This window comes from Mus caroli, unplaced genomic scaffold (assembly GCF_978045245.1).
Source record: "Mus caroli unplaced genomic scaffold, Mus_caroli_1 scaffold_4, whole genome shotgun sequence".
NCBI lineage: Eukaryota > Metazoa > Chordata > Mammalia > Rodentia > Muridae > Mus > Mus caroli.
In genome coordinates this window covers 140,574,259-140,598,001 of record NW_028227259.1, presented here as the reverse complement: position 1 = coordinate 140,598,001, position 23,743 = coordinate 140,574,259, and the positions used below count along the sequence as shown (strand labels likewise).

At 46.4% G+C, this 23,743-nt stretch overlaps 1 protein-coding gene across 13 annotated transcripts in view; it reads left to right on the top strand.

The window, feature by feature from the left end:
* Cux1 (cut like homeobox 1) overlaps positions 1-23,743 on the top strand; it is a 318,232-nt gene that overhangs the window by 217,921 nt on the left and 76,568 nt on the right. For 7 of the 13 annotated variants that reach the window (XM_085837323.1, XM_085837321.1, XM_085837312.1 and 4 more), the window contains exons 9-11: positions 8,765-8,813; positions 16,022-16,126; positions 21,703-21,885. In XM_085837323.1, coding sequence (XP_085693449.1) covers positions 8,765-8,813; positions 16,022-16,126; positions 21,703-21,885 — 337 coding nt within the window. Of the gene's footprint in view, positions 1-8,764; positions 8,814-16,021; positions 16,127-21,696; positions 21,886-23,743 lie in introns of all 13 variants that reach the window. The other 6 variants (XM_085837322.1, XM_085837320.1, XM_085837315.1 and 3 more) reach the window with 1 other exon arrangement.

Genomic DNA, 23,743 nt, shown 5'->3' with positions numbered 1-23,743 from the left:
ACATACACACACACACACACATGCTGAAATGCTAAAAATATGATGGTGGGATGGCTCAGTAATTAAAACACTTGCCACACTAGCCTGGCCACCTGCATTCAGTCCCAGAACCCAGGAGGGAAAGAACTGACTCCTGAAAGTTAATTGTCTTTTGACCTTCACATGAATGGTGCGGCATGCATTCTCTCTCTCTCTCCCTCTCTCTCTCTCTCTCTCCCTCTCTCTCTCTCTCTCTCTCTCTCTCTCTCTCTCTCTCTCTCACACACACACACACACACACACACACACACACACATGAATGGCAAAGCTTTAAAAAGGGGATAAGGATATAGACATATATGTACACATGTATGTATCTTTCATTTTATACACACACACACACACATCCCTTCTAAGATTAATCTTGTACAGCCAAGGCAGGAGGCTGTGTGGTCTTACCTACTATTCTCACCGTACCTACCTGCACAGAATATTTAGAGTAGCTGTAAGAAAAACCCTGAAACAATAAGGCTTTTAGAGTGGAATCTGGGAGTTAAAGGGGGAAGGTGACTTTTTAAGACTCAGATTTTTACAAAAAGCTCTATCGTTTCACAGCCTGGTGGCCAAGCCATTTCCCTCCACATGACACTTTATTGTTTGGGTGTATTTTAAGAGCATGGAATTGCTACAATGCCCTGATTTACTGTTTATTTGACTCCAAGGGAAAACTTTATATTGCAATTAACCTTTCTATTTTTTTCCTTCCATCGAGTATTGTGGACTTCCTCTGTGGTATTTTAGTGATTAGACAGGATGGAGGGCATCCTTATAGACATGAGGCCAGATTCGATGAGATCAGAGTGAGGGGAAGGGATGGGATGTGTGGGGCCAGTGAGTCTGCCCCAGCCAAACTGTCTGACACTTCCCAAGTAGAATAGGAACCTCTGAATTATTCATTTTCAGGTTATCCTAAAAAGCCACTTATGTGATACCCCAATGCAGACTTTCGGTGCCAGCTAGAGGAAGAAGAAGGCTTTGTCTTTTCCTACAAGTGTTCTGCAGCCTTCCAGACCATTTGTGCAATTTCACTTCCAGCCCTTCACCATCTTAGAACTTCAGGGCAGGGCCCTGAAGGGGTTGTGGGAGCCTCACGTGAACAGGATGTGCAGTTCTTTAGACTCATGTGAAAGGCTGGTAGAAGGGCCAGGAAGTGGTCTTGGACTTGGGCTGAAGTATGGGGGCAGGCCAGGGTGGCAGGGGCTAATACTGATAGCCAGTATTCCGCTGTAAGGTTGGGTTTTGTTGTTGTTTTGGTTTGGGGTTTTTGTTTGTTTTTGTTTATTCTTAGCTTCTACCCACCCTGTTCCTCACAGTTCCCATGCCAGCATAGTACTTAGGGGAGAAGGAGGTAATTAGAGGCCCTTGCATCCTGAAGTTCATCATAGACCCATGGCTTCCTGCACCCTTGAATGAGTCATCAACTGCTCTGCCCTGGGCCTGTCTCCTCACCTCTTTATAGACTAAGGTAGAGGCCTCCTCTGCGGTACAGAAAACACTCAGGAAGGAGGTACCAGGGCAACAGCCTCAGGAACTCTCATGAGCATGGCCTGCACCTGCTCACCTACAGGTCAGGGCCTCCATTAAGGAAGGACACGTCAAGGAGAATACTTCCTGAGCAGCTACAGTGGGAGTGCTTGGACTGAGTGAGTAAGGACCCCACTGCCAGGATGCTAGGAAAACTTACCAAAACTTACCAGCATGTCCACTGCTTGCTGAAGGAATCTGTTCAAGTTCTGATTGTACACATGTAGTATATGCCTGTAATCCCAAGAGCGTGCAGACAAGAGGATCAGGATTCAAGGTCAAGTTTAAGGCCAGTCTGTGCTACATGAGACTCTGTAGTCTAAAGAGAAAAAGTAAATAAAAACTGTTGGGAAAGTGAAAAACAATGTTGGAAAAGAAACCCATGCTTCCTGAGGGATCCTGTAACCGTTCATCCAGACCTACTGCTGAGTCCAGGCCTCTCAGACATCGGACTCCAAAGCACAAAAATCACAGGTCACCTGTGCCGCATACAGCTGACAGCGGCTAGTAGGCTGAAAGGAACTGCAATTCAAGGGGACATAATGTTGAGGGAATAGAAAAGGCCCACAAACTTGAGAGACTGCCAGGGCGCCAGGCCATAGGCAAGAGCATAAGTAGGCACGTGTGGATGGGGTGTTGTAGCCACATGCCTGTTATCTGATCTGTGTGACTGCCCCTTGTCTTCAGAGAGGAGGAAGGGCTTCGGCAATGATTCTGGCAACACAGCGAGGTAGCTCAGCACTTTCTGCCAAGCCTGATGGCCTGTTCAATCCCCCAGGACTACATGATAGGGGAGAACCGACTCCCACAGTGGTGCTCTTGCATGTAAATGAATAGTCAATCTGATAAAAAATTTGTTTACATTTTTGCTTATTTCATGTCTGTCAAGTGTGTCTGAGGAAGTCTGAGGACAGCATTTGAGAGTCGGTTCCCTCTTTTAACCATATGGATCCTAAAGATGGAACTCAGGTTGTCAAAGTTAGCAGCAGGTACTGAACCAGCTCTCCAGCCCTAAGAAAATGTTTTTATAACCTCATCCACGCAAGATTACAAAAGAAACCAAAGGCCACACCCATATATAAATATTTATATAAAAATACTAAATAAAGTATTAGCAACGAGACCTGAGTGCTCACTAAACACCTGATACACCACAGCCATATGGGAACAAGTGGAGCTAGTATAATCTATCATATTAGCAGGTCAGAGGAGAAAAATCCATTTCATTAGTTACATAAATGCTTAAGATGTACTTAAAGAAATCAATACTCATCTTTTATTAAAAAGTCATAATAAAGTCAGAGATGGCTATTTTATTAACAAAATCTAAATGTATACATTTAAAGCCAAAAAAAAAAAATTCAGCAATATGGTAACTTGTGAAATAGTGAGTTACCACTTAAAATCCACAACAGGCAAGGGCCCTCACTGTTGTCTTAGCGTTAGTTCCTGCTGTTGTCTTAGTTAGAGCTAGTTCCTGCTGTTGTCTTAGTTAGAGTTAGTTCCTGCTGCTGTCTTAGTTAGGGTTAGTTCCTGCTGCTGTCTTAGTTAGGGTTAGTTCCTGCTGCTGTCTTAGTTAGGGTTAGTTCCTGCTGCTGTCTTAGTTAGGGTTAGTTCCTGCTGCTGTCTTAGTTAGGGTTAGTTCCTGCTGCTGTCTTAGTTAGGGTTAGTTCCTGCTGCTGTCTTAGTTAGGGTTAGTTCCTGCTGCTGTCTTAGTTAGGGTTAGTTCCTGCTGCTGAGATCAAGCACCATGTTCAGAAGCAGCATGGGGAGGAAACAGTTTATTTGGTTTATTTATATATCCTCAGTCACAGTCCATAGAAGGAAGCCAAGGTGGGACTGACACAGAGCCCATGGAGGAGCTCTTCTTACTGCCTGATCCTCATGGTTTTCTCAGCTGGCTGTTTTGTTATCCTAGGACCACCAGCCCAGGGGTGGCACCACCACAATGGGTTGGGCCCTTCCTACCCACATTGACTATAGTTAAAATAGAACTAGCCAGCATCCAGTATGGAATGTTAAAGAAATATATGCCAGTATGGTTCCACCTCTCCCTCTTCATGTGTGTGTGTTATCACACAAATGTGAATGTTTATGTAGAGACCAGACTCCAACCACCTTTGGTTTTGGGGGGTTTTTTGGTGGTGGTGGTGGTGGTGGTGGTGGTGGTGATGGTGGTGGTGTGTTTGGGTTTTTGTTTTTGAGACCGTCTTTCCCTTTTTTCTGGAGCTTTCCAGCTCAGCTAAACAAGATGTAGTAAGTCCCAGGATGTGCCTGTCTCTGCCACTCCATCACTGGGATTCCAAGTGCCTGCTGCTGTGTCCAGCCTTTGTTATGTGGGTTCTGAGGATTCAACTCAAGTCCTCATGCATGCGAGGCAAGCATGCAAGCCACTGTCCCAGCCAATGAGTTTCCTTAGGTAAAGAAGCAAGAAGCATTCTGGGGATCCCAGCCGGTTCTTTGCTCTCCTCACATGCAGATAAGGGCTTAAGATACTGCGAAAGTGGGGTTAGGGCTGATTGTTCTCCCAGAGGTCCTGAGTTCAATTCTGACATGGTGGCTCACATCTGTAATGGGATCTGATGCCCTCTAATAGTGTGTCTGAAGAGAGTGACAGTATACTCACATACATAAAATAAATTAAAAATATATATATAAATTGTGAAAGGCCTCAGGAACCATAGAAAGGCTGTCACTAAATTGACCTGCACAGCTGACTCCTTGTGGCTCAAACCTACCCCTCCCCCTGACTGACATGTCATCCAAACAACTTTTTGGATGTTGCCTCAGTCTCTCACAGAAATGCCAGAGGCTTTTCTCGGAAGTGCTTCCAGACCTTGTCAACTGACAGTAAAAACTGTCACAGGCAGCTTTTCAACTACAGATTGTCCCTGCTCTTGCCCCAAATCCTTCTCTTTGTGCCAGGCTGGAAGAGGGGAACCTACATCCTTTAGAGGGATGACAGTCCCATCACAGAGCACCCTTCCTCAGAGCCAGACTCCATCCACTGCTGACCAACCTGTTCTTTCTAAACTTGGACTTAGGCCCTGTACAGCCGAAGTGTCTGAAAAGTTTTTTGGATGACAAAATGATAGTAATAATAATTAGGGGCTGGTGAGCTGACTCAGCAGGTAAAGTGCTTGTTGCCAAGCATAATGAACTGAGTTTGATCCCAGAACCTCACACAGTGAGAAAGAACAGACTCCAGCAATTTTCCTCTGACATACTTGTATATTGATATACATATATACAATAATTAACTAAAGTAAAATTCTGTAGCATTTGCATAGAACATTCTCCAAATCACCATATGGAACTTTTAATAAATAACCTGATACATGCTCTATAAGTAGTTTTACACTATATTGCTTGTTAAATGAGGTGCAGACTGAGGTCCACATGAGGTTCATACACACATGGAATCTGCATAAGTGGGACATGAGGACATGGAGGACTAAGCACACTGTTTTTCCTGGCGTCACTGGCCGACGGACGGCTAAGATGATGAGCTATGCGGCAGCCTGGCGCTGGGCCGGATGGTGCTAGCACTCAAGAGGTTTGTGCGAAAGGAAATACATGGTGTCTGGCCTGGGTATAATTTCCTTTCCATCAACCTTGACCGTGTCCTTTGAAGTTCGTCATAAAAATGGTATGTTAGCCCAGAGAATACCCTGAAATGATGCACAGGGAAACAACTGAATGCACTGTATATATTCTAGGCCCTGATGAAATGACCCTGTACTTGAAATCAGGGAAGAGCATAAAACAGTGCAGGTTAATAGTCAGCAGATGCCATATTATCAGCTCACAAAAAGGTAGCGGCTGAGGTTCTTATAACAAATTGTGCTGAGCGAGCAGTTTGTGCAGTGTTACAGACTTTGAAATAGACAAGATTTTAGACAAATGTCAATCTCACAATCTTCAGGAAATGGTAAGAGTGGCCACGTATAGGCACACACCTATAATCCCAGCACTCAGGAGGCAGACTCAGGAGGATTACAATTTGAGAACAGCGGGGGCCACATGAGACCATGTTCCAAAACAAAGAAGGAGAACCCTTCACAGCTAGATATGGTGAATGCACACTTGTAATCCCAGAAGCTGAGGCAGAAGGATTCTTAGAAGCCTGGGACTACATAATGAGAACTAGCCCAGGAAGGGCTATATTGCAATACTCTAGTCTCAAAAACAAGGGAGGGGAGGGGAGAAGAGGAAGGAATGAAAACAAAGCCTTTCAAAGAGTTACTGTCATGCTATGAAACTATATTATGGGCAGTTCATCCCTGTCCTGGTAAAGTAGCAGATGTGGCTCCCCACCCCCCAGACATTTCCAGTGTACTTACTAAGGTCAGGTGATTGGGTAGGCTTCGTTCTGTTGGCCAATGAGGTGTAGCAGTACATTTGAGAGGGTGTGTCCTAGTTTGCTTCTCTAGAGCTGTCAGGAAACACTACCCAAAGGCTACTTGGGGAGGAAAGGGTCTGTTTGGCTTACACTTCCAGGATCACCTTTAGGGGAGAGGGCACCAGCAGAGGGCTGAGCCCTCCCACATCAGTCATTACTGAAGAAAATGGCCCTTCAATGAAGGCAGTTCTTCAGGTGAGGTTTCCTTTTCTCAGGAGACTCTGGTTTGTGTCTAGTTGACAAGAACTAACCACCACAGGTGGGCTCATCAAGATCTAGTGGAGCAGTGACTCAGGGTAGAATCCACACAGACTCGGGCTATGCTCCACACAGAGCTCAGGAATGCACTGAAGTTCCCAGCTAGCAGCACACAGCATGGTGTAGCATACCTGCTATACTGGCTGGTTTTGTGTCAACTTGACACAAGCTGGAGTTATCACATAGAAAGGAGCTTCAGTTGAGGAAATGCCTCCATGAGATCCACCTGTAAGGCATTTTCTCAATTAGTGATCAAGGGGGAAGGGCATTGTGGGTGGTGCCATCTCTGGGCTGGTAGTCTTGGGTTCTATAAGAGAGCAGGCTGAGCAAGCCAGGGAAGGCAAGCCAGTAAGTAACATCCCTCCATGCCCTCTGCATCAGCTCCTGATTCCTGACCTGCTTGAGTTCCAGTCCCGACTTCCTTTGGTGATAAACAGCAGCATGGAAGTGTAAGCTGAATAAACCCTTTCCTCCCCAACTTGCTTCTTGGTCATGATGTTTGTGCAGGAATAGAAACCCTGACTAAAACACCTGCTATCCAAGCAGGAGACCCTGCTGAAAATAATTGAGTTGTAACTAGTTGTGTTCTCTTTGTCCTAGAGAAAGGGGGTGGAGAGTTTTTCTTCTAAAAGCTAAAAGCAGACTTAAAGTGATTCTCTATGGAGATGGGCTGGGTTAGACATTGTAGCTCACTTGGCACACTTGCCCAGCATCTACTGACCGCTAGGCTCCATCCCCGCCAATACATAAACTGGACATTATGGCACACACTTGAGCTCAGCACTCAGGAGGTAGAGGCAGGAGGAGTAGACATTCAAAGTTAATTTCAACTACATAGTGAGGCCAGACTGGGATGTATCACAGCCTGTAACAGAAATTTAACATTAATAATAATAATGTCAACTTTGGGGCAAGCCTTGTTCCCTCATTGCTTCCTATTGTCTCTGGGAATGATAGCCTCTCTAGGTCTGGGTATCACCACCACAGGCTTAAGGTTTGACTCACTCTTCCCATCCACAGCAGAGCAGTGTTGTCAAGCTCCTCTGAGTCCAGGAAAGCCATGAGTGTCCTCACTGTGAAATGCACAGTTGCTGTTATCACATTCAGTATTTTGCTCAGTTCTGTGGGTTGCTTAGCAACCAAAGTTAGACTGACCACACCAATGGAAAACTTGGCTTCACTTTTAGGGATTGCTTCAAACACAGAGAGCATCTTCCTATGTTAGTGGGACAAGGTGGCATTTTATTTTTTTTTTCAAAATTGCTTTACATTTTTTTTTTTAGATTTATTTATTTATTATATGTAAGTACACTGTAGCTGTCTTCAGACACTCCAGAAGAGGGAGTCAGATCTCATTAACGGATTGTTGTGAGCCACCATGTGGTTGCTGGGATTTGAACTCCAGACCTTTGGAAGAGCAGTCAGGTGCTCTTACCCACTGAGTCATCTCACCAACCCCAACTTTACATTTTTTAATTTATTACTCTGTGTGTGTGCGCGTGCGTGCACATGTACACAGTTGCTGTGGGCCTATGTAGAGGTCAGAGGACAACTTGTCTCTTCTCCTATGTGGTTTACTAAGTATCACTGAACCATCTCTAGTCCCAACTCAGGACTAGGCTTCCATAAAGAGTTTGAAATCTTTTGTTGCATTTCCTAGATATTAGGAATCTTTAGGGCTCAGCAGTTGAGAACACTTGCTGCTCTTGCAGAGGACCCACGTTCAATTCCCAGCATCCATATGGCAGCTTATAATCACCTGTAACCCCAGTTCCATAGGATCCAATTCTTAGGCACCAAGCGTGTGTGTGTGTGTGTGTGTGTGTGTGTGTATGTGCGTGAGTGTGTGTACACTTGTGTGTATGTATTTAAAGAATAAGGGATAGGCAGTATGGCTCATATAAAGGTGCTTGCCAATAAACCTGAGAACCTAAGTTCAGTATCTGGGTCCCACATGCTGAAAGGAAAGTATTGGTTCCTTAAAAATATCCTCTCTCCTCCATAAATACAACATGCTCCCACACAACATATACAAAATAATTAATATAATTTTTATTTTTAAATGAGATTTTTTAAAAAGGGGGGGTGCAAAGAAACAGCTGGATGATGTGGAAGGCAGAAGTTGGTATGCCAGCCTTGTCCAGTCAGATAGATGAAATGGCATGAAGATTGGTTAGCAGAACTAAAGAAAGATGGCACCACTCTTGAAGAACCATCCTGGAATACAAGGAGCTGTCCTACCTGAACACATGCAGGGTCTGCCTGCCTCCAGTTGCGTCAGGGGCCCACGGTAGAAGAGAACCAACTCCTGAAAGTTGTCCTCAGCACCAAGGCAGAGTTATACACACAATAAGTAATGAATAAAATAAGTACATGCGCCTATGACATATACTTGTCCCATCCCGTTGGCCACTGTAATCCCTTACAGGTTTGTCTGGTGCTGTCCTTGTGTGGATATGGTCATTCTGCTTCGGTCTGAGCCAGAGGGCCTTCGATGCACCAACTCAGTGATGACTAACCTCTATCCCTCTTCTTTCCAAGGGCCGATGAGATCGAGATGATCATGACTGACCTTGAACGAGCCAACCAGGTAGGCTGTTAGAACCTTCACCATGAAACACCAAAGCTCACCCAGTCAGTTCTCTTGGGAGACACCTCTCTCCAAGATGGGGTTATTGTGGATCCATTTTCACATCCTCGAAGGAAGTCTGGATAGGAACACAAGCAGGACAGGAATCTAGAGGCTGGGACTTATTTATGCAAAGGCCATGGAGAAATGCTGCTTACTGACTTGCTCTCTTATAGAACCCAGGAGCAGCCCAGGTCCTGCCATGAGAAGTTAGAAATCCATCCACTGCACTTGTCCTGGGAGAATGTTGTCTTTAGCCAGTGTCTGAGACACATGTGCCTGGGGGTCTTCATTCTTCTGATCCTGTAGCTCCAATGTATCTGTCCCAGGAGAGCCTAAACCATGGCCTGAAGGCCACATTCATCTCAGAATAGCCATGGGTGAGGCCTAACACAAAACAGTAAACTGTTTGAGACATTGTGAGATTGGCTGATTGATTGATTGATTGATTGATTTGCAGTTGTGCAGTTCCCAAGTGTGAACATTGAGGTTGACACTGTTTTCCCTGAGTCAGAAGGTTGAGCATGTCTGACACCTTGTCACCAGGTGTCCATTGCACTACAGAATTCATTACTATCTCCTTCTAGTGGGTTCCAACTGCTTGCTCTCATGGAGCTCCCAGCGGGTAGTTATCTCAGCCAATACCCAGTTATCATATATACAGTGCCGGGCACACAGTAGTCAGTCACATAGTGTCACATGGTTCCAAGCACTCAGCTACCCATAAGCACTTTCTTCATAGGCCTTGTTAGGGCAGGAAAACATTTTGCTTTCATATCTAGTGCTTCTGGCTCCAACTAGCTATGGAACTGATAATGACCCTGAACGTCTTTATGTATGTGAGTACACTATAGCTGCACAGATGGTTGTGAGCCTTCATGTGGTTGTTAGGAATTGAATTTTAGGACCTCTGCTCACTGATCAGCCCCACTCACTCCGGCTCAAAGATTTATTTATTATTATACATAAGTACACTGTAGCTGACTTCAGACACACCAGAAGAGGGCGTCAGATCTCATTACAGGTGGATGTGAGCCACCATGTGGTTGCTGGGATTTGAACTCAGGACCTTCGGAAGTGCAGTCAGTGCTCTTACCCACTGAGCCATCTCTCCAGCCCCAACCGGAACTTCTGATTCTCATGGTTCTACCTTCATGAAACCCAGGGTCTCATGAATGCTAATGCTAGGCAGGCACTTGGCCAACCAGCTAAGCTGCATTCCCAGCCAGTCTCCATGGATTCTTCACTTAGGGGAGAAACAGCTAAAGCAGAAATTAGTTTCTCAGCTCAGAAGGACATGGCCTGTGGCCTCTGCCCACTCAATTTTATAGCCAGGTAGCCATAGGCACTAGAAAGTTTTAAATTTCGCATTGGGTCACCCCACTGAGTTCAAGGCTCTCTGTGAAATGAAAAGCCTTCCAGACTCCCTGTAAAACCTGCCCCCTGCCCCCTGGGGTTCATGGGACACCTATCTTTCATAGTGCTGGTCACTCAGACTTGCACCAGCACCCAGGGGAAAGTGTTGTCCATTTCTTCCCTGATGAAATTCACATGAAGCCTAAGCAGGAAAAGCAGGGTGGGAGGAAAGAATGCAATGTGTGGCTCTGTTACTCCCTTAGAACAGGGTCAGGGCAGCAGCTGGTGTTTAGGCCTTTCCTAAGGTCCTGGGCCTGGCCTGTAAGGGCTTTCTGTGGAGAGTGTGGCACTGGTCATATGAGGTCTCCTAAGTAGTCTTAGCCACCCTAGTACTAGTCAGAATAGTCATCCATTTTTAAATGCTCCATTCCTAGTTAATCTAAGCACACTGTCAGAATGATATCACTTCATCTGCCAAGCCTCTACACTGAGATCAACATGGTCAGGGTTCTTATAAATAGAGAAACTGAGTCAGTGCCTGGTCCATCACTGAGCTGGGACAAGAAATCCAGAAGTCTATCTTAAGGTTGTCTTGGCACACTGGGGGGTGGTTTGTTTCTTGTTTGGTTTTAGGTGTTTGGTTGTTTGTTTTGGAGGTATTGTTTTGTTTGTAACTTGATTGCAGAGTTGGCTCACGTGAACTTTGTACATGACAACATTGTGTTACAATGTTAAAAGGACAAGTGCCTTGATACAGCATCTGAGAAGAAAGTAAGGAAGCCCCAGAGGCTGCCTGCCTGGCTGTTGTGGGGACAGAGAAGTCTGAGGGCAGACACTGGTGTTGGCTTTATAGGAAAGCTAGGCTGTGTGTGGGTAGCAGAATGGCCTGATGGGAAAGATCCCAGCTGGTTAGGGGGAGAGGGGCTTCATCCTGAGAACAGTGGGTATACTGGGAGGGTGGAGATCCTGGATTTGTATTCAATTAAAAGGAGACTTGGGGCTGGAGAGAGAGTGCAGCCTTTAAAAGCACATACTGCTCATGCAGAGGACCACGCTGAGCAGTCCCCATGCCTGACCAGATGCCCGCTTCTGAACTCTCAGGGCTCCTGAACTCACGCTCATATACCCACACACAGGCACACAATGAAAAATAAAGTAAACCTTTAAAAATTTCATTTAAAAGAAACACAGGAATCGCTGTAGATAAAGCTATGATAAGGAAGCCAGGGAAGCAGCAAGCAGCTCTGCTGACAAGACAGGAGAAGCCTGTGGAGTTGGACAGGAGATGGTGCCCAGGGAAACAAGGCAGAGGTAGGCTGAGCAGGAGCACTGCGGGCTGCACACAGCCACAGGCTGCTATAGGTGCCACAGACTTGGGACCATGGGACCTGTCTGGGAGGAACAATTTGCTAGTTCATTGGTGTTTAGTGTTGGTTTTGCCTTGGGCTTATCTCAGACATTCTACTGAGACCCATAGTGCTATCTCATTGCTCAGAGATTATGTCTCTACCCCAGGGAACCAGAAAAACAGGCAGAAGCTACTAGTGGAGCAGGGGTGTCTCCTTGGCACATGTTTGATCAACACTTGCACTTCCAGCACTTGAAGAAATAGTCATTGCACCATAATAGTTAACTGAAGGTTCTGGGCTCCGGAATTTCTTGATAAGTAAACCTTAGCTCTGTGGGCTAGCTGCCAGCTCTACCTCTCCCTTCCAGAGCAGAGCCACGGGAGTGAAGCCTGGAGGAAGTTATTTAAAACAGTTGCTCTCCTCCCATTGACCTGGCTGATGATTATGGAACAAGGCAGTTATGAAAGACCCTGTGTGCTGGGGTTAGGGCTTGCTTGCTTGGTTTGAGGAGCCTCATAGCCCAAGTTAGTCAGATTCACTCTGCATCTGAGGATAATCTCTTACCTCCACCTACAGAGTGCTGGAATTACAGGCACGGACTACAGCTCATGCCGTGCTGGGGTCAGGATACTTGGCTTTGGAATCAGGACACCCAAGTCACAATTCTAGATTTGGCATTCTTTTGTACACACACACACACACACACACACACACCCCTTGTCTTAGTGTGTTCTCTGTTGCTGCGATGAACACCATAAGCCAAAAGCAGCTTGAGAAAGTTTATTTCACCTTTCATGTCACAGTCCCTCAGGGCCAAGAACTCCTGGCAGGAACCTGGAGGCAGGAACTGAAGCAGATGCTCAGGGAGCACTGCATACTAGCTTACTCCCCATAGCTTGCTTAGCTGCTTTCTTGCAGCTCCCAGGACCACCTGCCCAGAGGTAGCACCACCCACATCAATCATTATTCAAGAAAATACCCCACAGGATTGCCTACAGTCTGATGGAGGGGTTTTCTCAGCTGCTTCCCAGATAAGCTTAAGTCAGGTAGACAAAAAAACCTAACCAAAACACCAGTCCTCCAGTACCTTCTTGTGTCCATGCATGGAATGAGAGCTGATTTCACTCTATGCTCCCAGTCATTCAATTGACCCTTGTACCCTCCTCTTAGCTGGCCTGGGTGGGGATGAGGATGTCCTGCTGGCTTCATGAGTGGAGTGCAGACACATGCATGACTGGGTTTGGTCCTGTCTTATATTCAGTCCCCAGGAAACACTGGGAGAATCCTATCAGGCAGTTTGCTCGTCAGTCCTGCTACCCACAGACCAGCAGTGGTCATATATGTGACTGGTCAGCCTGGTCTGCAGTAGCCAGCAGCACCAGTGGTGACTGACCAGGGCCTCATGCAAATGCCCTATCTGCCTGGTACATGTGGTGACAAGTTTCTCATCTCCTGCCCAAGGCCTTTGCCAAGTTCCTGCAGAACCATTGATAGGGGCACCTCTGGCAGCCTCCCATGTCTCTGGTTACATGCCAGCCACTCAATTCACACACTAGGTCACTTTGCCGCTGCAGAGGCTTCCTTGACTCAGATTTGCCTGTACCTGTGTCTTAGTGGTCATGTATGCAGAGAAGGCATAAGCAAGCAATCTAAGACCAAAAGGGGCAGAAGATTATATTGAAAGCCCCACCACCACCACATAAACCAAGGAAAGTAGCCAGATGTGGTAGCTCACACTGTAATCCCAGCACTTGGGAGGTGGGTCAGGAGTTGAGGACAAGCCTCAGCTCTCAATGTGAAACCCTGTCTCAAAGAAAAAATTGGTCAAGGGCTGTAGCTCAGTCAATAGAGTACTCAGCTATTATGCACAAAGCTTTGCATTCCATCCTTGGAACATTAAGACAGAAAGATCAGAAGTTCAAGGTCATCTTCAGCTACTTAGTTTGGGGGAGGCCTGGACTACATGAGACCCTGTCTCAAAAACCAAAGTCATCTGTTTTAGGTAAAGCATGTATTGGCCTCAGAAGTGGTCTTAATAATTTGACCTTGTCACTGACCTTGTCACCATCACCATTGGCATGCAGGGTAGCTGATCTCCATGATGGCAGCCACCTAAGGTTAGCACTGTCCTACCTTGTCTCCTCTACTCCTTTGTCTCAGAAATAGTTGTGGCTTCTCAAGAAAAAGCTTAAGTCAACCACACGTAGTAGCAAGTGCTGTCCCTGCCTGCAGTTCAAGATCCTGTCCTGTGTTCCCCTGGCTCTGCCTCTGGAGGGTAGGACATGTGTGGGAGCTCATGGAAGCATGCATTGTCTCAAGCCACCATGATGCATGCATAAAGGGGTCAGCTCTGCATTCCTACCACAGTCATCTGAGCTGTGGCTTCGAGGGTGTAAGAGGCTCCAAACAGGGAGTGCCTGCCCAGGCAGCACCCCTCCCTATCTGCCTCAGCTGCCAAGGGAAGGCTAAAGTGAGTTCTTCCAACCTGGAAACATTCACCCCAGCTCCCAACTAGTGTCTGTCACCCTGCCTCTACTTCCCAAATGCTGGGATTACAGACTTGTGCCACTATGCCCAGTTTATTCAGTGATAGGATTGTACCCAGAGCATGCTATACAACAAGCACTCTACCAACTGAGCCACATCCTAGCTCACTCTGTAACTACTTATACCAGGCTAGCCTCAAACTAATTAAATGCTTGCACCACTATGCTCATACTAGTTTTGCTTTGCTTTTTTGAAACTACATCTCTGGTATTAACCAGGCTGGCCTCAAACTCATCACCCTCTGAATAAGCCTCCCCAGAGTTGAAGCTACAGACGTTACCCTCCAAGCCTCACACCATTGTAAACTTGGTACAAGTGTGAACCTAGAAAAATTTCAGGGGACTGACTCCTCGGTCTGTGATGTGAGTACTTGACCAGCTGGCATTTTCACAGTGTTTAAGACTAACGATGAGACCAGCACCAGCTGCTCCAGGAGACAGCCACTGTGGTAATGTAGCTATCAGAACTTCTTCCCTAATAGGTGAAGAAATATTTTTCCTCCTCAAAGAGACTAAGGAATTTGTCTAACTACTCATTATTCCTGGCAGAGCTGTGGGGATTGTGTGCTTAAAGGTTTACCTCACTAATTATGGAGGAATGTGTTTTTCAGTCAAGTGTCTTGACTGTCAGAGAAACTGGGGAAAACAGCTGTTGTCCCAACTTCTTTTAAAGCTGAAGCAGAAGGATGGGAAGTTCAAGACCAGACTATGCACCTTAGTTTGTAAGAATCTGTCTCAAAACAAAAAGGGAAAAGAGAGACTGGCAAGATGGCTCAGCAGTTAAGAGCACTGACTGCTCTTCCAGAGGTCCTGAGTTCAATTCCCAACAACCACACAGTGGCTCACAACCATCTGTAATGGGATCTGATGCTCTCTTCTGGTGTGTCTGAAGACAGCTACAGTGTACTCATATACATAAAATAAATAAATCTTTTAATTTTTTTTAATAAAAGGAAAACGAAAGCAAGGGATTTGTGTCTTAGTTATGATAAGTCTGTTGAGAAACTACTCCCACATCAGTCACATGTGGGGAGCCTCTGTGGGCATAGAACCCCACCCAAGTGTCTGAGTGGGCACAATGTTCCCACTCTACAGATAAGTATGTGGAGGCTCCAGGAGCATAGGTAGCTGTTCCTGCTGCCTATATTCCAAGATAGCCTCTTGAGTGGTAGGTACTGGAGTGGTTTTCTTCTTTGTCCAATGGCAAGTCTGAGTTTGCAACAGTCATGGCTTCTCATCGGGGTCCTAGACACACGACAAAAGGTTCCAGCCATTTCTGTTGGAGCTCCCTAATTTAGGCCCACTCACTGCTGGTCCTGAGCAGTCTGGCTAGCTGCAGATGCAGCATTCACAAACATTCCCCCATGAAGAGGTTAACTGTGGAAGCCAGCTCATCCCTCACAAAAGCAGCCACATTTCCACAGTCCGCTCATGGAAACACAGGCTGGAAGAAAACAACCTCAACATTGTGTGTATTTGGGGGGAAGAGAATGGCCAGAGTGTCTTTAATTCAGTGTTTACCCATGAGAATGACTCCCCGGAGTAACCCTGTGATAAAGTCTCTTCGGTCCATGAGAATAGAAAGAAATTGAATCAGAAGACTCTATTTCCACCGGTATTTATTCAGTCTGGGAAACGCAATGGGCCGGAGCATTAATACCAGCAGGGGATTCCTCGCTCCTAGCGTTAAATTACTGTCATAATCGCTCAATTATTTCTTCCTTGTACTGTTTAAAATAAAAATCCATCACATTCTAGGGTGTGTGTGTGTGTGTGTTTCCCTAGCATTTATTAGGTTGAGTGTTTAGGAAAATCAATTACAGTCAGTCAGGCATGAATTGATGAATGTTCTTGTAATAATTGTCAGCTGTTAAACCAAATGTACTCTCTTCTCCTCACCCCTTTTCGTTTCCTTCAGAGGGCAGAGGTGGCACAGAGAGAGGCAGAAAGTTTAAGGGAACAGCTCTCATCGGCCAATCACTCTCTCCAACTGGCCTCGCAGATCCAGAAGGCTCCAGATGTGGTGGGTAACCCGGGCTTTACCCCAACCCCATCCCTCCCCCTACTCCTGTCACTGCTGGTTTCAACTCTTGCCTTTGGAGTAACAGTTGAAGCAGGAATGAATGTCTGCTAGTATACTGGTGACTTTTCTAATAAGGGATTATTCTGGCTCGTGGTTCAAGGGTACAGACCATCATGGCCGGGAGGGCATGGTAGCGGTGTGCGGCAGCAGCTCACATCCAGTCAGGACACAGAGATCAATGCTGCTGCTTAGCTGGCCTCCATCTTTTTATTAACTTCACAACCCCTGCCTTAGGTGCTACCCCCAGAGAGAGTGTCTCCCATCTCAACTAACTCATACCCAAAGCTCCCTCACAGACATTCCCAGAGGCCAGGTACTCAAGATCCTAACGAGCTGACAGCCCTAACCCCACACTTATCAATTATTCTTAGCTAGCACTTGGGAAGGATGAAGGAAAAGCTCTGCCAATAGTACACAGTTGTCCTCATGGTTTTTGTTGGGACCCCAGTGGTTATGTACATGTCCTATGCCAGGTGGAGCGCTCTCTCTCTCTCTCTCTCTCTCTCTCTCTCACACACACACACACACACACACATTTATTTATTTTGTGGGTATAAGAGTAGTTTGGGCTGGAGAGATGACTCAGCGGATAAGAGCACTGACTGCTCTTCCAGAGATCCTGAGTTCAGTTCCCAGCAACCACTGATGCTCTCTTCTGGTGTATCTGGAAGCAGCAACATTGTACTCATATGCAGAAAATAAATGCTTTAAATCATATAAAATAAAGAGTAGTAGTGAGGGTCAGAGGACAACTTGCAAGGGTCAGTTTTCTTCCTCCACCATGTGGGCTCTGAGGATCAAACTCAGGTCATCCGGCTTCTCCAGCAAACTTGTGTTTGTGTTTGTTTGTTTGTTTGTTTGTTTGTTTTGGCATGGACCTTTCATTTTTCAGATAAAGCCTCACTACAGTAGTTCAGGCTAACCTCTAATTGGTGATACTCCTGCCTCAGCCTCCTGAGTCCTGGGGTTAAAAGTGTGCAGTGACATGCCTCGCCCCACATGGCTCTTCTCAAGTTAACAGCAAGGTTTGGTCAAAGTGGCCCTGAACGAGCAGGTTCCAGATGCCTTCGGTGACCTTGGGTAACTAGCCCTGGTGACAGAGCAACATACTAGGGAAGACTCTTTAGACCCCAGGTCTGAATTCTCAAAAAATCCTATCTGCCTGGCTCTTGGTTCATTTATCCATAAAAGGAAGCTGTAGCTGGGCATAGTGTCAAACACATGTAATCCCATCAGAAATAGGAAGTCATTTTCAACTACATAGCAAGTTCAAGACCAGCCTGAGCTATATATGAAACCTAATCTTGAAGGAGGGAGGGAGAGAAGGAAGGAAGAGAGAGAGAAAAAATGAGTGAGAGAGAGAGAGAGAGAAAAGGAAGAAAACAAACTCAGGGAGCTGAGGCAGGGGGATTGGCAGAATTGGCCAGACTAGGCTATATAACCTGTCTCAAAAATAATAATATAGAGGGCCCTGAGCATTTCAAGGTGTGGTAGAAGGGGTCTCATGTAGGAGACTGTTAGTTCTTTCATACTTCAGGGACACAGTAACTTACTTTTCTCTGAAATGTGTCCTTTATTCTTCCTTACTCAAATGTAGAAGCCCTGGGGACAGCACCAGGGCAGAGGCAAGCCCTGGAGCCAGGGCCAGCAGCTTCCCAGCTTCTGTGGCCGCCCTTGGTCAAGAGGAAGCCATTCATCCTAACGTGTCTAACAGGGCTTCTAAGCTAAATGTTTGGATTGCAGAGAACCCTGGCACCTTGCTGGGCCACAGCAAACCCAAACATTACAGAAGGAAATGAATGTTTTTACAGATCCAGTCAGTTGTGGGGCCAGGGGTGGCTTCCACACTTCATCATGGGCTGAATGCTGCAAGTCCCTGGCTTCAGTCTCTCAGCCACAGCAAGCAGGGACTTCCCTATCCATACCTTCCCATGGAGGCCACCACAGGCATAGAGCCAGCAGGAAAAAATGGTCTGTTGGGCTTGCATGGCAGAACTCAACTGAGAAAGAGTACAATCCATAACTGTGGCCAAGCCAGAACCAATGCATTGAATGTCTCATAGAACTCTGATTCTAGAAGACTGGAGGGGAGGGGCTCAAATATTAAGAGCTTGTCACATGAGCATGAGGTACCCACATACATGCCAAGCATTCACAGGCACCTTTCCCTCCACCCATCAACCTGCCACTCTTTCATGGACACTGAGCAAGTCAGGATGTGCTGAAGAGCCCTGTGATGTGTCTACAGACAAATACTAGTTCAAGGATCAGTTGCAGCACACCTGGCCACTCTTTAGCCTATCGGAACTTTAATATTGGGAGGCAAGGCCATCTGTGAGGCCAGCGTCAGAGAGGCAAGGCTGAACCCCACACCTCTGCTGGTGCAAGGAAGAAACTAAAGGGCTAGCCTAGACCTGCCCTCTTATTCCCTCTGCTTGTGCATCTCCTTTCCCGTTGTACCTATAGCTCTTTCATTCTTAGCCTCTAAAATAACAGTCTCTAGTATCCTTGCCCAGGCTCAAACCTTTCCATCCACCTCAGCCCCTAACCTTTCTCCATTCTTTCATTTTTGGTATCCCACTATGGAACCAAGAGGAATGTCCAAGAGGAGACAGATATGAGCCAAAGAATTGTCTTGGGAATGTGTTCATATCTTAGTTCACTTTTGTAGGACAGCAATGTTTTCAGGTCAGCCTAGAATGAGGAATTTGTGGTTCAAGTACCCAGGGTTCTGGTGATAAGCCCTAGATCCACCAAGACCTGCTCTGTGTAGATCAACTGTTTGACCTACCATCCCCAATACCTTAACCTGGGCTTGATCTGGCCCATTGTTAGGTCTAGGTCACCTTTTGGCTGGTTTTATAGACTGCCAAAGAACCCTTGAAACAATGTTTACAATTGCCATCTTCCAGAATGGAATGGAACAGATCCATTAGAATATATACATGATTCATACTGCACATGCCAAGCTGGCCTCTCACTTCCCTGAAGGCCACTTTCTTTATTTCTCTCTCTCTCTCTCTCTCTCTCTCTCTCTCTCTCTCTCTCTCTCTCTCTCTCTCTCTCACTCTCTCTTCTCTCTCTTTCCTTCCTTCTTTCTTTCTCTTTCTCTTTTTCTTTCTCTCTCTCTCTCTCTCTCTTTCTTTCTTTCTTTTTGAGACATGGTCTCATAAGACAGCCCAGACTTAGCCTCCAACTCATCATATAGCTAAGGATAGCTTTGAACTCCTAATCTTCCTGCCTCCACTTCCAGAATTCTGGGACTGTGGGTGTATTCCACATACCTAATCCCAGGTCATCTGTCTTATGTGCCCCCCTCCCTCCCTGATCCACAGCTCTGCAAATCCTATTGTGAAACTTTTATGTTTTAAAGTTTTCATCCAATTGTAAACTGATACTTTTTAAGACAGTAAGAAGCCACCAGGATGTCAATTGGTTCTAGAGTCTCTTCCTGCCATTCCTAGGCTTGCCTCATAGCCACCAGTTCACTGGAGACAGGCATCCCTTGGGTATGTGCTGGACAGGACAGTATAGGTAGACTGTATCCAGGGACAAGCCAGTGGGGGATACTTAGAAGCTCAGAACCAAAAGGAGGAAATAGGACATCATACACATTAAAGAACCAGAACAGGATCTGCTTGGCACAAAGATCTGCATGAACTTCCATAGAAAGGGCCTGAATTTCCCAGGACATTGTTAGGAAAAGTCACTTCCCTCAGTAACTGGCTGTCCCCACATGTGCCATGTGCCCTATGACAAGCACCTTGGGCACAAACTAAACAAGACTAAGATGAAGGAACATGCTTTGTCCTCTACCTCTTGTGTGTATGGGGGCTGGGGAGCAACTGGTTCATGCTATGGAAGCTACACTCCAGTCCTCATCCATACAGTCCTATGCAAATGTCTCTACTCTGCAGAAAAGCTTCCAGAATTAGTCAGGAGCCATAACTACTTTTAAAAACATTTTGTTTGGTGTTGGGTACAGGGGTCACTCTGTACCCCAAGCTGGTAAAGTCTCCATCCTCCTGCATCAGCCTTTCAAGGGCTGAGATCATGTGTGTGCACCACCACACATAGCCCTGACCTTCACAACTCAATGAAAACAGAGTCATTGAGAAACCAAGCTATAGATTGGACTTTAGCTCATTTTTTAATACCTTTCTGGCTTACGTGTTATGTGTTTTTCACACAGCATTTTAGGGAATGATGGGAGGTTGTGGAGGGGGGTCGATTTGGGTTTTTTATGTATATGGGTACTTTTTCTACACATATACCTGTGCACTCTGTGAGTGTCTGGTGCCATTGAAGGCCGGAGGAGGACATGGGATCCCCTAGAACCACCTACATCCTGGGAACTGATCCTGGATCCTCTGGAAGAGCAGCCAGTGTTTGTAACCACTGAGCCATCTCTCCAGCCCCCTTTTACTATTTTCTGAACATTTTATATTTTATTTTTATGTATGGGTGTTTTGCCTGCATATGTCTATGCACCATGTGCATGAAGTGCTCGTGAAGGACAGAAGAGGGCACTGTGTGCCCTGGGACTGGACTTAAATACAGTTGAGACCTTCCAAGTGGTTGCTGGGGAAAGAACCTGGGTCCTCTGGCAGAGCAGCCAACTGCCCTTAACCATTGAAGACATCTCTCCATCCTCTGAAGACATTTTTAACAAATACTCAGGCTGAAACAATGGCTCAACAGATAAAGGTTCTTGCTGCTAAGCCTGACAATCTGAGATCTAAGTCCTCCAACTTGTGCACACGCATGCATGGGGGGCAGGACATTAATGAGTAAAAGAAACCGTTCATTTATCATAAGCATTTTTAAGCAAAGGATCCACCAATGTGTATATTCCTCATCTTTAAACTCCATGCTAGTCTGGAGTGTTGTTGAACACCCATAATCTTGGGAAGTGAATACAGGATGATTAAGAATTCAGAGCCAGCCTCCCACCCTTCAGGTCTCTGCTCACATGTCCCTACCTCAGCGAGACTCTGTGGACCAATCTACTTTAAAGAGCCTTTCAGTGCACATCCTTAGTCCCAGCTCTCGGCTGGCAGAGAGAGGTGGCTTCCCATGAGTTCCAGAGTAGCCTAGGTTTACATGGGAAGACCCAGGCACTGAATAAATAGTCTTTCTGACTTTAACTCTCATATCCTCCCTGTTCCAGTGTTCTGTAGTCCTTGGCACCACCTCACATGTAACAAGTTGGTGTACTTCAAAGGTGTGTCTAACTTGCCCAGCCTCACTAGACTGAGCCTGCAAAAGACAGGCTTTTCTTTTTTCAGTTGCCACATGCCTAGTACAAGGGAGAGAGATTCTGAGAAAATATTTGCCCAAGTAACAGATCCAGGTCACAGTCATGCAAAGGCAGGAAGTCATGTCCACCCCTGACTCCTGGTGACTGTACCCTCCTATCTATGTGGCTTGTGCTTCAGTTACAGATGGACGGGTCCCCAAGCTCCTCCCCCATTGCCAGTGCTGTCTCGTCATTGCTTTGTCCTTCCCAGGAGCAGGCCATAGAGGTGCTGACCCGATCCAGCCTAGAAGTAGAGTTGGCTGCCAAAGAGCGGGAGATCGCCCAGCTGGTGGAAGATGTGCAGCGACTCCAGGCCAGCCTCACCAAGCTACGTGAGAATTCCGCCAGCCAGATCTCACAGCTGGAGCAGCAACTGAATGCCAAGAATAGCACACTCAAAGTAAGGGCGTGGCGGGGACGAGAGCATAAGGTGGGGTTAGCAAGCATGGATGAGCTTTCATGAACATACTGGCCCGTGACCATAACCTTGACAAGCTCCAGCCCATGTCAGTTCTGAGCAAAGTCCTAGATTCCTGGGACAGAGAAATTGAGTCTGACTCCCACTACCACTCCTGGCATTTTCCTTGTAATGCACCACTCCCCCACAGCAGAGAGCTCCCTGGTACTTGACAGATGCCTGACTGCTCCTGTCTGCCCACTGCACTACTCTACCACCTGAGACCTCCCAAGACTGCACAGCACCCGGCATTGCTGGGCACTCCTTGTGGAGGGCTCAGTGGTCAGCCTCACAGTCAAGGCCATCTCTGTAGGTTTGTGTGCTTTAACAGAGCTGCTGAGCATCCCAACTTTCTCCTGTATGAGTACCCAGCTCACAAAACTACACAGAAGCTACACAAACTACACAGAAGCCTGGAGATCCACGGAAAACACATTTGAGCCCCCATGAGCTGACAGTCACTTCTTTGTCAGTATGTACTGAAGGCCAGTGGCCTGGAACTCAATGTTGCCTCAACCCATAGAGCCATATGCTGTCCCCACCTGTCCCATGGAATTCTAAGCAATGGAGCAGACATTGGCTTCTAAGTCTTTTTTTTTTTTTTTATAAGACCATCTCCCTAATGCAGAGCCCAGAACCTTTTACATATTCTAAATAATAGTAATTACACTTCAAAGTACCAGTCGAATCAAGTACAATTTAGAGATGGTTCTGGAATCCTAGATTGCTAGGTGTTAGACCAGAAGGGACTCGTGGGAGGGATGTTTGGCAGACAGGAAGACGAAACCAGCACCACTCAGGGCTCTGGCCAGGCTGGAGGGCCTCCTGCTCTTCCTCCAAGATTTTCAACCAAGGCTGGCCTGCCCCTCCAGGTGTCTCCTTGTCCATGCATGAGTGAGTGAGGTCAGTAAATGAAGCAAATCTAGCTCACTGAAAAATGGAGGAGGCTAAGTTGAGATGGCTCAGGGGTAAAGAGCACTTGTTATATAAACATGAAACCTGAGTTCAAATCCCCAACACCCATGTAAAAATCCTGGCATGGTTCTAGGCACCTGTCTATAACCTTATTGCTATGGGGAGTGGAGACAGGAGGATTGCTAAGACTTTCCGGCTTTCCTTCAGTGAGAGACTTTTCTCAGGTGAAATGGCAGAGAATGAGGAGCAGGACAACCAATGTCCTCTCTCCATCTGTGCATGCATGCACTCGAACACGCGCGTGCGCACACACACACACACACATGTCCTCCTCTCTCCATCTGTGCATGCATGCACACACGCACACAAAGACTAAAATATGAACCTGTACTCCTAACTACTGGGGAAGCTGAGGTGGCAGGAGTGTCATTAAGCCTAGAAGTTCCAAGCCACTCTTGTCTGTTACAGTGAGACCTAGTCTCAAAATGTAGAAGGGAAAGATGGAAGGAAAGGTTTTTTTCTTATATGAAGTGATTCTAGTATAGCATGACGGTGCATGGCTAGCACCCTAACTTGGAAGACAAGAACAAGAGAGGAGAATCTGTGAGTTCTATGCCAACCTGGGCTACCTAGCAAATTTCCCATTGTGTTTTGAGGCAAAGGGTTTTCTGAAACCTTGGGCACAAGGAGAAGGCATAGCTGGCTGGCCAGCAAATCCCAGGTATCTGCCTGTTTCTACTTCCTGCACTAGGATTAAAAAGTATGCCACATGACTAGCTTTTCTATGTGGTTTCTGGGGTAGGACTTGGGTTTTCATGCTTACCCTGCAAGCACTTCACGGACAGAACCATTTCCCCCACCCTTTTCTTTTAGTGATTTTTTTTTT